The 13,023-nt window shown below is 31.6% G+C and overlaps 1 protein-coding gene across 5 annotated transcripts in view; it reads left to right on the plus strand.

The window, feature by feature from the left end:
* The window catches only part of Oga (O-GlcNAcase), a 258,596-nt gene that overhangs the window by 107,794 nt on the left and 137,779 nt on the right, over window positions 1–13,023 (plus strand). For 3 of the 5 annotated variants that reach the window (XM_089593868.1, XM_089593869.1, XM_089593867.1), the window contains 2 exons: window positions 12,306–12,617; window positions 12,748–12,922. In XM_089593868.1, coding sequence (XP_089449994.1) covers window positions 12,306–12,617; window positions 12,748–12,922 — 487 coding nt within the window. Of the gene's footprint in view, window positions 1–12,299; window positions 12,618–12,747; window positions 12,923–13,023 lie in introns of all 5 variants that reach the window. The other 2 variants (XM_014348767.2, XM_014348768.2) reach the window with 1 other exon arrangement.

Consider the following 13,023-nt stretch of genomic DNA (forward strand, 5'->3'; position numbering starts at 1 on the left):
ACTCTATACGGCAGTATCTCAAGTACTATAAAGCTAGGCTTCTTGAAATTTTGTATGATGATTTTCATTACAGTATATTTTAACGTATTTGTTTTTTGTCCAATTCAGAAAAAAAACTGAGTTGAACGTAATAATTTCTTTTTAGCTACTAGTCTGCAACGACTTCTCCATAAGAGATCGTTTATAATCGACAAACTTTGCGATTTAATTTCTCTAAAACTATGAAGCTAGACTCTCTAAAATTTTGATATGTTATTTGTAGTGATACAATGTGTGCGTCATATTTTTCATCTCTGAAGAAAAAGAATTATCACGAGAACCCCCTTAAAACTGATAGTGACTTAACTGAGTATTTGATAGGATATCGACACTCTTAGAAGAAGACACCTCTAGATCTAGACATCAATCTGAAAAAAAAATTTTTGATATTTTTTAATGAAACATGAACCTATAACCCCTCAAGTTTCTCTCATGAAAAAGCCAGCACGTTCATTACTAAGCCACTAAATGACGAAGATTATTAATACTACAAACTCATAAAAAGTATGATCAAACAAAACTTATAGGCATAATTTTTTTTTACTGATTTTTCAAAGCGTTATGTAAATGGGTATAAATGCTAAACTAACATAGCCACACTTTTTTGTAGTGTGCAATTTTTACTATCCGTTTAGTTTAATTGTATAGAATAAAAATGGATCATATTCATGCATAAAAAACACTTAATTTTTACATTTTTAGGCATTAATTGATGGGATCGTTTAAAATCTGTAAAATTAAACTTTTCAGGTGAGAAATTTCTCTTATAATGTGTTATTGCGACAACATTGATTAACAGCTTACATTCCTTATTTAAAGAATACAGAAAACTGTTGCTGTCTTTTCAATATTTTAAGTTGGTTGGATAGTGAATGATCAATTCAAGGTGGTTATACAGTAAAAATAGAACAGGATGAAAAAAAACAAAAGGAACACATCTAAAATGTTGTATCTGCATACCAAGAATACATGTAAAACAATGAAATTGTTTAGAATATAAACTATATTGGGCACAACGTATAGTTTTAATTGTAAAATAACCAATATTTTATATTCAAATCATTTTTGTTTTTATATTTACATTATTGCAGTACTAAAATTTATCGGGTGAATTTATGGAGACTATTTGATTTTTTTTTAAAACAATTTTTTAGTAAAACAATTTTATTTCTAGCAAGTATGTGTTACACACGATAGCATACAGCTATCCGTCCGTATGAACCTCCTAATTTAAGCTCACAGGTAGGAAATAGAAAAAAAAAGCGCAGGATAAAAAGATAGGATAGAAGCAAGGGACGTGGAGTTAAGTCAAAGACAGGAGAGTGAAAAGACCGAGAGAATAAAGTAACGGTAAACACAATCATTGCTTCAATTTATTGATGGATCAAAAAGTCTATTATACATATAGGTATAAAAAGAAAATTCTATTGTCTTTTCAAACTACACTTTTATTTTTAGAAATAATTATATATCTTACAATAAATCTTAGGAGATTAGTTGGTGTAGAGACATTTAAGTGGTTACTTACACTTAAGGCCTTGGCGTTATCTGTTCAGAATATAACTAACTAACGTATTAAAATCTACAGCTTGGTACTTTGACCACGGAAAATTTTTTTTCAGAACAAAGAATCGTCTAGGAAAATTTTCTTTTAATGTAATGAAAAATAAGTAGATTTTTTAGTGAAAAGGTTTTTTGAAAGAATACATGGACAAAGATAATGCAGTAAATTCTTTAAGTCAGTTTCTAAGATATGATAAGCTTAATATCCAATGATGTGTTCATGTATTTTCTAACGCTTAAAATTCTCTGGTTTGTATGTAAAATTTGCAATCAATACCACCTTTGTTTGTTTATTTAATATAAATTATATTTTTTAGCAGTTGATTGACACTGAAGTAGAAACAATGGTAGTTTTCGTACCTGGTGGTGCATGTTGCCAGAGCGAGCACTAAACCTGAGGTGCACCCCTTAAAAACGCTCGAGATAGAAGTTGGAGTTTAGTATGTGACAATTATGGCGTAAAATAAAAAGCTCTTTGAAGAATTGCTGAGCTTTTATGGGATCTTAGTCATGAAATTTTTTATGCTTAGCTTATAAAGCGCCTACAATAATGCATTTATTAGACTTGTTTTTTTTTGAAACCACAATAGTGTTATTAAAATTTAAAAAAATATATCCATAACTTCGATATGGTTTTGGAAATAATTCTTTTGTATATTTTAAAAGTTTTTCTTTTTATGTTTTAAAAAGGCTGAAACAGAATGTAACAAATTTGTATAGAAGAGATTTGTTACTTTTGTCAGATCTAATAAATTATGTTATGTCATTGTATCTGACATTACTATAGAACAAACGCCTATGAAAATGACTCAACATAGGCGGGGTAACATGTAAAAGAGACATAACATATAACGTTTTAATACGATGTACAGTGTAGATGCCCACTTAATTGCACCTTTATTAAAGATGATACGGGTGCTGGACGATACCGAGACGACGAAAATCGTTTTTGTCTATAAGTATAAAGGCTAGACAGATAAGCTGGAATGTGTTAGAGATGACAATGTTACTTATCGTAGTAGTTTAGAGATCAGACGTGCCTTAATTGCAATATGTAGTATGAAAGAAATTTAAAAAATCTAAAATTAAACAAATCTATAAGATTTTTAGTTAGTCCAAATGGTCTAAAAAAATTCTTTTCTTTCAATGCTTTCTATTTGCATTACATTAATGTTTAAATCAAAATGTTGTTTATAACAGTTATTGTTGTAATACGTCTTGAAGTTCTAGACAAAATATTGCTGTTGGCTTGAGGGTGGAAATTCAGCTTTTAGAAATTATAAATACAGTGAGATAGATACTGTTTAAAAAAAAAAATCTCTAATAGGCAGCAGCAGCATAAAAGTGAGAGCGTACATCGAAATATAGGTGAAATTTAGTAGACAAAACTCAAAAGTTGGTAATCCTACAGCATTGCGTCACCTTAAATTTTTTTGAAATTTTCATTTTCTCAAACCAACTGCACAGAGATTCAAACTTTGCGTCTGCTAAAGAATGATTTCAAATGATACCGTTCTACAAAATTTTTCTCATTTTTTATCAGGATACGAGATTAAATTAAAAAAGAAGTAAGAATGTCCAGTACGTTAAAAATAGACATAATAATACTTTAAAACTCACGTTTCAAAGGTATTTGTTTCCTTAAGAATAAATCATCTTTGATTTTTTGCTTGTGAAATTGAAAGTTAATGAAGCTCAAGCCAATTTACTATTGTTAGCCTAGATTTTATTCAAGAATTTCCTTAAAAAATAACAAATTTTTAAGAATTTTGCCCTTTCTTACCTACGAAATACAGAACTCGCGACTTGTTGCTCGTCCAGCTATTTAATTTCTGATTCACAACTTAATTTATTACTATTCCGTCTTTTAAAAATTCAGTAGCTTCTTCGACAAAATTAGTGATTTTCACAAAATTATCCTTGTAAAAGTTTTTAACTATACTTTCAAAAGCTTTTGGAAAAAAGTTACTTTAAATTTTGGCGTTTTTATATTAAATGAACGTCGTAGAAGATGTTAATGATTTTGCTTTAAATTGAAGGAACAATTTGACACATTCTTAAGGTTCAATAGATCTATTTCTTTTAATCCACAAGAATCTCCAAGCGTCTCTGTCCTCCAAAAAAATTTTTACCCTCAAAAACATGTACTTTGTGTATTATTTGAGAACATTAAATGCTAAACTCTGCCTTATATACATTATTATGCCCAAAAGATTTTTCAACAAGTCTAAACCAGACAACATCGAATAATTGAGACTTACTGAATTTGATTTTGCAGCAGCATCAAATACAAGACGAACTCGATCCGATTTCTCAGAATGTATTACACCAAAGTAAGATAAGTACTACGTAGGATCTTTGAGAGGTAAATGAGTTTTTCGTATCCGCTGAATTCAATACCGTTAGTTAAGAGAAGCTATAGAAAGCGTTAGAGGAGGAAGAAATAGGTTTCACTTGGCCGACTTCTAGAGCTATCCACGTCGAATTAGCTTATGATTTAAATACCATCACAGCTACAATGACAGTTCAAAGATTTGCAGCTAGAAAGATATTTCCTCAAAAAATTTTCAGTAACTATGGAAACTATGTAAACAAAAGTATTCAAGTTGACTTTTCTTTGAAAAAAAACTTTACTTGGATTTCTAATCTGCCAATCGTTTCGCACATGGAAGGAGCTTCAAAAAGTAAAATAGGAAAAGTAAAAGACGATATTCGCAACTTCTAATGAACAAGCTTCCATAGACAGAACATGATTAACATTATTGTCTGAAGTAGAACATATCGTAAGCTCCAATCTTTTAACTTTTTGTTTTTTTCTTGCATGCATTGCATGCAAGTAATAACAAGACCCTTGCACCAAACCATTTTCTGATGGAGACTTATCTATAGCGTTCAAAGCACATTATCGTTTCAAAACCTCTTCATCCTTAGAGTGAGTGAAAACAAGCATAATTTTTTTCGGACGCATTCTGACGTTGTTAAGTCTGGGAATACTTACCAATGTTAGTACCAAAAAATATAATGGTTTCACATTAATTTTAGTTAAGAAATCAGATATTTAGTATTAATTTTCGATTATTAGGAACCATTTAAAATTTTAAAAGGTATAATTGTCAAAACTTTTCCTGAAAACACTGTGAAATACGTGTTGCTGCAGTAAAAACTGCGTGAGTTATATGTATGCAAATACCTGCTTTCGCCGTATGAGATCTAGACATATTTGTTAAGCTAAATATTTAGTACTAGTTAAGTAGCAATTAACCTATTGATCTTAGAAATCTTAATAAATATTGGTTCTGCTTAAAAACTTGTTCTGTTACTTGTTAGTTTCAGTTGTTCAATTTTATTTTTTTTCAGTTTTGTTTGTTTGGTTTCTTAAGAGTTTTTGTGTAAAAATTTTTTTTTTTTAAATTAAGTACAACTAATTGTATAACGATTTGTTTTAGAATCATAGTTTCTTTATGCACGTATACATAACTTTTTTTATTTTTTCCAAATAAAGCTTCGACTTATTTATGGTTTAAAAAAAGCTGCTAGTTTCTACAAATTGAAAAAAAAAACATTGTCGTAGCATGCTAAGAAGTATAAATTATTAAATTTTTTTTTTGAATTCATTTGTACTTGTTTATTAACCGCTTAAGCTATAATTTACACATGCTGTAGCAAAGATCTTGAAGTTTTCATAAAAATTATTTGGCATCGTTCGTTGGCCTCTAACTATCGTTTAATTATAGTTAATTTGAAACATTCCAGCTCAGCGCGCTGAAACGGACGACAGTGCTGAAGTGGTGGAGCGGTGGACTAATGCAGTGGCTCGGGGATCGTGGCTCTGCAGCAACCAAACGAGGGACTTTGAAATTAATTAGGCTTGAGAAATTATGGATATCTTGACTTCTGCTTTACTTTGAAAAATTTTTGTGTGCACAATTTAGGTAACTTGACGAAATTCCACGAATTATCAGAATTATTTCAATAAAAATTTTTAGAACTAAGTTCTTTATGTCACGTACTGGGGGGGGGGGGGCTGAAATTTTAAAAACGACAGATTTGTATGAAACGAAAGTAGCTTACCGGAAGTCTCTTCCTCCTAATTCATTTTGTTTCCCCCCTTTCTCCGTCGCCCCCACCATCAGTTACCTACACACTTACCCCATCATATATCTTCCAACCATGCTGCACTACTCTCCTGCACACTTTTGCCCACCATTCCCCTTCACACTCCCAAGCAATTAATTTTTAAACCAATTTTAATTTTATTTTCCCACAATAGTTTTTATTTAACTTAAAATTTTTTTCTTCTACAATTCTAAAAAAAGAAAAAAAAAAAAAAAACACTTTCCAACAAGAAGATTTGAACCCTCGACCTACTGCATACGAGTCGAGTACCTTACCTACTCTGCTACGAGCGCTGCCCACGACAGGGAATCGGTTTTTTGTACTTATCGTGTGGTTCGTAACTTATTTTTCATTTTCATATGCATTCACTCATAATACATTCAAGTAATGATAAATTATGTATTTGATTATTTTTTAAAACGAAGTTCTTTAAATCATAAATTAAAAAAAAAAAAAACAAAAAATTTAATTAGCATAAATACGATTATGTAGATTACATCGAATAAGGTGCGTTATTTATTACGTAATAAATATTAGTATTTTATGCATTTGATGCATAAAATACCAACCAATTTTTTTGAAACCTGATGTTTTTTGGCATTAAAACAATGCTAATAATTACTGTTCTAAATAAATTATTTGATAAATAAATGAATTATTAAAATAAACATACACAATAGAGTTGCAGAACGTATCAGTGGTTTTTAAGGGTTCTTATTTGGAATTTAAAAAACGAATTATGTTACAATGTCACATAATTATATAAATATTTTAATTTATTTAATCAATAATAAATAAACTATGTAAGATCATTAAATATGTATAGTTGGAGTAACATATCATTTTAATGGTTTTTAAGGGTGCTTATTTTGAATTTGATGAACAAATAGTGGCAAAATGTCATTAAATAATTATATAACAGTAAAACATAAATTGAATTAATTGGCTGTACAATTGCCAAACAACAAGTAAGAAAAAAAATAATTTAAAAAAATTTATGTACAGAAATTAAATAAACAAAATTTAAACAAAATGCAACGATAAACAATTAAAACTAAAAACAAAAAGAAAGGTATAAAATCAAAATAAAAATATTCAATGAAAAAAAAAATTAATAAATAAATATGAAATAATGAGAAAAATAAAATGGAAAATGATGTGAAAAATAATTGAAAAATGAAATCAGAAAAAGGGAATGAAATCAGAAAAGACATTAAAACATAAAATAAAATGAAAAAGGCAATGAAATAAAAATACAGGAAATAAAATTTTTTTAAATGAAAAAAACAAAATGCATTAAAAAAAAATAAAAAAACACAATGGAATGAAAAAAGAAAATGAAATGAGAAAAGGAATGAGGAAAAAAAAATTAAATAGAAAAAAAAAAAGAAAATAAAGAAGATTAAAAAAAAAGAAACAAACCAGGGGGTAAAAATGGGTCATGGGACCCTCGGTAAGAACGAAGTTCTTTAACATAAGATGAGTATAAAGACACACAATTTCTCAGGTAATAAGGAAGTCGCCAGACTAATAGGAAGAACGAAGCTCTAAAAATATAAGTACTGCATTTATGTAGTTCACTAAAACAAAAACTTGAAAAACGAGTACAAAAAAAAATAAGAAAATTTAGTTCAGTACTCACGATAGTTAAACTTCGTGAGTACTGTATTTATGCATGACGTACTCACAAAGTTCAACTATCGAGTACTGAACTAAATTTTCTTATTTTTTTTATTTTATTCGTTTTTCAAGTTTTTTATTTAGTGAGATACATGAATACAGTACTTATTTTTTTAGAGATTCGTTCTTTCTATGGGTCTGGTGAACCCCTTGTTACCTGAGAAATTGTGTGTCTTTATACTCATCTTATGTTTTCCACTATTTTTGAACACTTAAAAATCATAGTTATAAACATTGATACTAGCTTCTGTTAAAAACATTACATAAAGGGAATAAAACTTAAAGAGAAATAATTCGATTCTTGAAATGCTTATTTTAAACTAATGCACAATGTACTAAAAATTTTAAGTATAAAAAAAATATAAATCAAGTTATTTATGCATGCAGCATTGACTATTGTCAAACTGGCTATAATGTTTCTCTTTATTAAACCGCCGTAGCAGCTTTATCCTTGGACAGCATTGTACACAAAAAAGTGGCTACATCTTATCTTATCTTACTAATATATGAAGCAATGTCGCTAAAACTGTTGTAATCGCTAATCGCGAAAACCACTGAACCGATTTTAGTAAAATTTTGCATACTGATTCTTGATAATTCTGAGATAGTTTTCGCATAGTTTTATTCTTAAAAAAGTTAATAACAATAGCGATAAACAAGCTCGAAGTTTTGCTAAAATGAGCAAGCGCTTTAGTTAAGTAGGATTGGCTAGGTGGCGTCGAAGTAAAATTGAAGCCACCCGCAATCAAAGATAGTGAAGAATAGTTATAAGATGCCCCATCGAATTGTCAATTGTCGTAGTCGGTCATTGGCAGTACACCAAGCACAGAGTTGTTAGTCGTGCAATTGGGAATCCCGGCTACTGATGACACTCTTCACTGGCAAGCGAAATAAATCGGTTTGTACCCCGGATCGCCAAAATAAGCGAGTGCCCCGGTAAAATAGGCGGTCAGAACGTCAACGTCTCCGGCGGAAAACTAGGAGACGTGTCTAGCTAGAGCACAACCTGCTCCAACACTTCAGAGCTTTGCGGCCGTTCAACAGTCCGGCCTGGTACCGTTAGAGAATTTTCAACTTTAAATGCAAACCAGGGACGAGAGCCCTGTGAAGAGTATGGGCAGCCACAACGGCTTCCTTCGTAGTGGTCATCCCGAGGGCATACCTTACAGAGAAGGTATTTTTCAGGCCTACTCTTCCAACTAACGATGAGCGCTTGGTTATCCGGGGAACGACCAGAAGACGAGATATTCTTTAGTCAGTGGCGTACCTTCCTCCATCACGGTCTCCGTGCACAGAGACTTTGAGGGCAAGAGTTAAGCTACCCACAACCAGCTCTTCATCATCAAGAATAATGATGAAGAATAGCTGGAAGTTTCACCACTGGCCCTTTTCAGGTCCACTTCCAGTATTAACGTTTCCTATTTAACCATCAATCTCATCGGTACTTTTATGGGCCACCTAAATTGAAACTACCTTGTCAATAAGTACATTTTTACTATCATTTCCGAAAACGATTCGTCGACTAAAAGACTAAGTAAAACCAGCCACTAGTAAACCAAGTCATTCATTCACTTGCAGATGTCACAAGTGAAATTTTTTGTTGCTGGAAAACCAGGAATCACCGATCCTCTCCAAGGTCTGCGCTGGGTGAACCTAACAGCTATGAAGGAAAAATAAACTTGAGCCAACGGGCAAGCATCACGAACCAATCTCTCCACCTTAGATCACTAAAACAACTGAGTCTGCAAAAAAAAAGGCACTTTACGAGCTTTAGATACCAACGTCTTTGACGTTATACCAGAAGACGTTGGGAAAGAGCCCTACAACCAGCTCTAAAGCTCCAAACGTTGTAGTTTCCCTCCTGATCAGTGTGGTGCTACAATAACAAGCCAGAAAAGATCACCCTGAGGCATACAAGCAATTACGTTTTCCGGAAACTTCAGTCAAGAAAGAGTTTACTTATGAAGCTCACTGGTCCTTTTCAGGGTCATCGGATATCGAACTATCTTGCCAACAATATCTTACAACCTACTAAAGTTGAAAAAATGGGCTTTAGAGCTCACAAAAGTCTTAACTATGCTAAAGGTCGCAAAAAATCGAATTGGAAGGAAAACTTCAAATGCATCTAATGAATACAATTTTAGGAGTCAAGAAAATGACGCTAAACCTTTATAGAGATTAAAGCAGCATCAAAATCGATAAATAAAGAATTTATTGAGTGAGAGATCAGTTTTTCATTATAACCCTCATAGTAATTATAGGAATATGTATTTGTATTTTTGTGGTGATAAAAAATGTAGAGATTAAACGTCAGGACTTTGTTGCTGTGGTAATAAAGTTGTGAGGTAAGAGAAAAAAATTTTTTTTAATTATACATTTTTTGTGAGTTTTAAATCTTTACAGCTTTAAAAAATAGCCCTCATCATAGATTATACGGAAGAAACTGCAAATCAACGGCCTTTCAGGGCCAACGATTATTTTATGGCATAAGGAATGCACCGTACTTTTTAGCATAATTGTATTTTTCTCACTTCTTACAGCATTTTGCTTGATTCAATAAACTGTATGGATTCCAAACAAATATGTTTTTAATTAAAAGATTTTTGTTCTGAAAAGTGTCAGAAATAGATGTAGAATTTTGAACTGAAAACGTTTCACATTACGTGTCAACACACTACGGTGTTTCATTTAGTGATTCTCGGTCGAAGTCAAGACGGAGGGCGCTAGTACTTCTATATACTAACAAACATTCTTTAATAAACTTTTTGAAAATTGTTCGGTAGTTTTAATGAAATCAGCAAGAGAAAAGGTAAAATGCTGAATGATAACTCGTGAATCACCATTATCCATAACTTTGCATTAACGCAAACAATTAACGATGATTTTCGGCGAATATAAATATTTTTGCAACTAGACTGAACCAACAGTTTACAATAAGTAAAATGTGTTTGTTGATCACCTCCCAATTAAAACAATTTAAAAAATGTATGAGAACCCTTTAACTTTACGAGTAGAAAAAATCTACGAAAGAATGAATGGAATTAACCTCATGTTTGGTTGCATGATTACGATGATTAGGAAAATGATAGTTAAGGACTCGCCTTTTGAGGTGACGTCAAAGCAAGAGCAGTATTTGCCTGCGATATCCTTGCCATTTCTACACGGAAAGACCGAGTTCATTGAACATCCCCTACTACAATATTTGATCGTAAGAAATACTAAACCAACGTTATATTTATTGCTTACTAATTCAAGAATTTTTAGTGTCACCTTAAGTGGTCTTAAATTTCGTACCAAGTATATAGGTTTTAAGATATCACTACAAGTATTTAGTGACGGTAGTACAGTTTTTTCCCGTACCAACAGTAGCTATGAAAAATAGATGTATCCAGTAGGTGTTTACGACGTACTATAGTGCGCAAAGCACTATATTTTTTCTTGCGGTATGCATTTTTAATATACCTGCAGGTGTATTAAAATTACAATTAAAAATTATTCATATTCATTGTAATATTATTTTTATTGTAATAAATGTATGTACCAGCGTTAAAAAAATAAGTGACAGTTAATTAGCATACTGGTGCAGTGATGAATCTTTAATGCTGTTACCATAAATATCAAAAGTAACCTCAAAGTGAATCATGGATGACTTTATTAAAATATTTTAGTGAATTGGAAATCACAACATCTCACTAATATTTTTCCATGTGAATAAAATTATTCAATTACTTATTTATTTACATGAGATAATACCTTACCTAGTGTTTATATAAACTTACTTAACAGTAGAAGGAGATTTTACATGGCTAACATATTTGAGCGTAGGTTTTAGACAGATGTGGTATGGGAAAAAACCGTACCAAGCTATGAAAAGTTCATAACTAAGTGTAGTAGGGGATTTTCAATGAACTCGGTTTTTCCGTGTAGTGATTAAAAGAGAATACTGTAGTTAAACCCATTACCAGACTTCAATCTACAGCATAAGCCAGCTTTGACATCCTCTACTCTTTTACGCAGTAATAACAAGTAATTTTAAACTTTTTTCGTACATAACTTTTGGTCAACAGCTACAATGACGATGAACATAATGCACAATACTAAGAGCCTTAGGATTAATAAACTGACAGTATAAACATAACTGCTTTAGAATATATATATGTATGGTTCAGATGAACTAAATTGTCTGCGTATATGGTAACGTTTACTGTACTACTTTTGGATTGCTTGTTTACGCATCACCACTAGGCTAGGCGGTGTTGTCGTTCACGTTAAGTACGGAAACGAATCAATAAGCCTTGGGTGAACATGTTCGTCACTAGATTTACTCTATTAAGTTATTTGTAATGCTCTGAAAAATCCTAGAATCACCGAAGCATAATAAATTTATATTTACCGTCCTGGTGATGAATACAGATATACACCTCAATGTCTCTTGGGTCGTTTAAAGCGCTCCGAACACCTTAATCGAACAAATCTTTTTACTGAGACCTTCCCTGATCGCTGAATTTTGGCTTTTACAGTAGTAGCTTTAATTTGAATTTTTTGTAGTAAGTAGTATGGACCTTCTGCAACTTGTGGAGGCTTTTATCTGAAATGGAGATTCTTCATTAGGAGGCACATCGCCATTGGGTTCATTTATTATCTGTATGTTAAGTCTTGCAGTGCTAATGGGTGTACACCGACTATAGTTGATTCTTCACACGAAACTCAGTTACATTTTTTATTTTTCAATTAATAATTTACTAACATTCTTCAGATGTTAAAAAATATGTTTTACTACTTTAAATAGTACTTGTAGCTTCTGAATTACTTATTAAACTAAAAATAATTTTTTTTTTGCACGCTCTAAAGTCTGTTAATTTGTCTATCTACTGATTTTTTAAATCTGCATTGCTATTTAGAAACAGAACTGTTGCGCAACCTCTGGGAACATACAAGTAGAAATATTTGACCAGCCGAACTTGATAAGTGGCTCTCAGATGATAGACGAGCAGCTTAAAACTGCAGCTGCCAAGTTGGACAAGGATCAAAATTTCTCGAAAGAAGCTGATAAAAAACTAACGTACGAAGATTTAGCTCTGCTCTGCGACTTATTCTATTTACCCTTTGAGCATGGTGGCCACGGCATCCAATTGCTTCAAGAATTCAATTGGCTCAAAAGCAACGCTTACATTGTTATGCAAAAGTATAAGGATGACAAGCCAGCAAACAAATCAGATGTAAGTCAATAACAGCTGAATTTATGGAGTTTTGAACATTTATTCGTATTAAAAACTAATTACAACTAGATCAAATCTGGTTAATTTGAATTAATTTGCTTTTAGTTAAAATATTTAATAATTGTTTTAGGTTGAAGAGTGGTATGCTCGTGCAGCTAAAATGCATGACATGTGTGATGGAGTTAATCGCTTACTTCAGAGGTTATCTTGTTGCAGAAATAGAGAATTGCTATACGATCTGTACTCTTATGTCTGGGATATACGTGGGGTCATATCGCTGTTAAATAGTTATGTAAAGTGGCTGGGTAAGTTTTTTTTTTTTAACTATTTGGTTTTTGTATTGTATTTGGGATTATTAAAATTTTTTAATTAATAAGCATAGATTGTTTTATATATCATGCCATAA

Source organism: Copidosoma floridanum, unplaced genomic scaffold, assembly GCF_036245765.1.
Source record: "Copidosoma floridanum isolate Cflo_tuat_1 unplaced genomic scaffold, Cflo_Japanese_pri ptg000020l, whole genome shotgun sequence".
Taxonomy (NCBI): Eukaryota; Metazoa; Arthropoda; class Insecta; order Hymenoptera; family Encyrtidae; genus Copidosoma; species Copidosoma floridanum.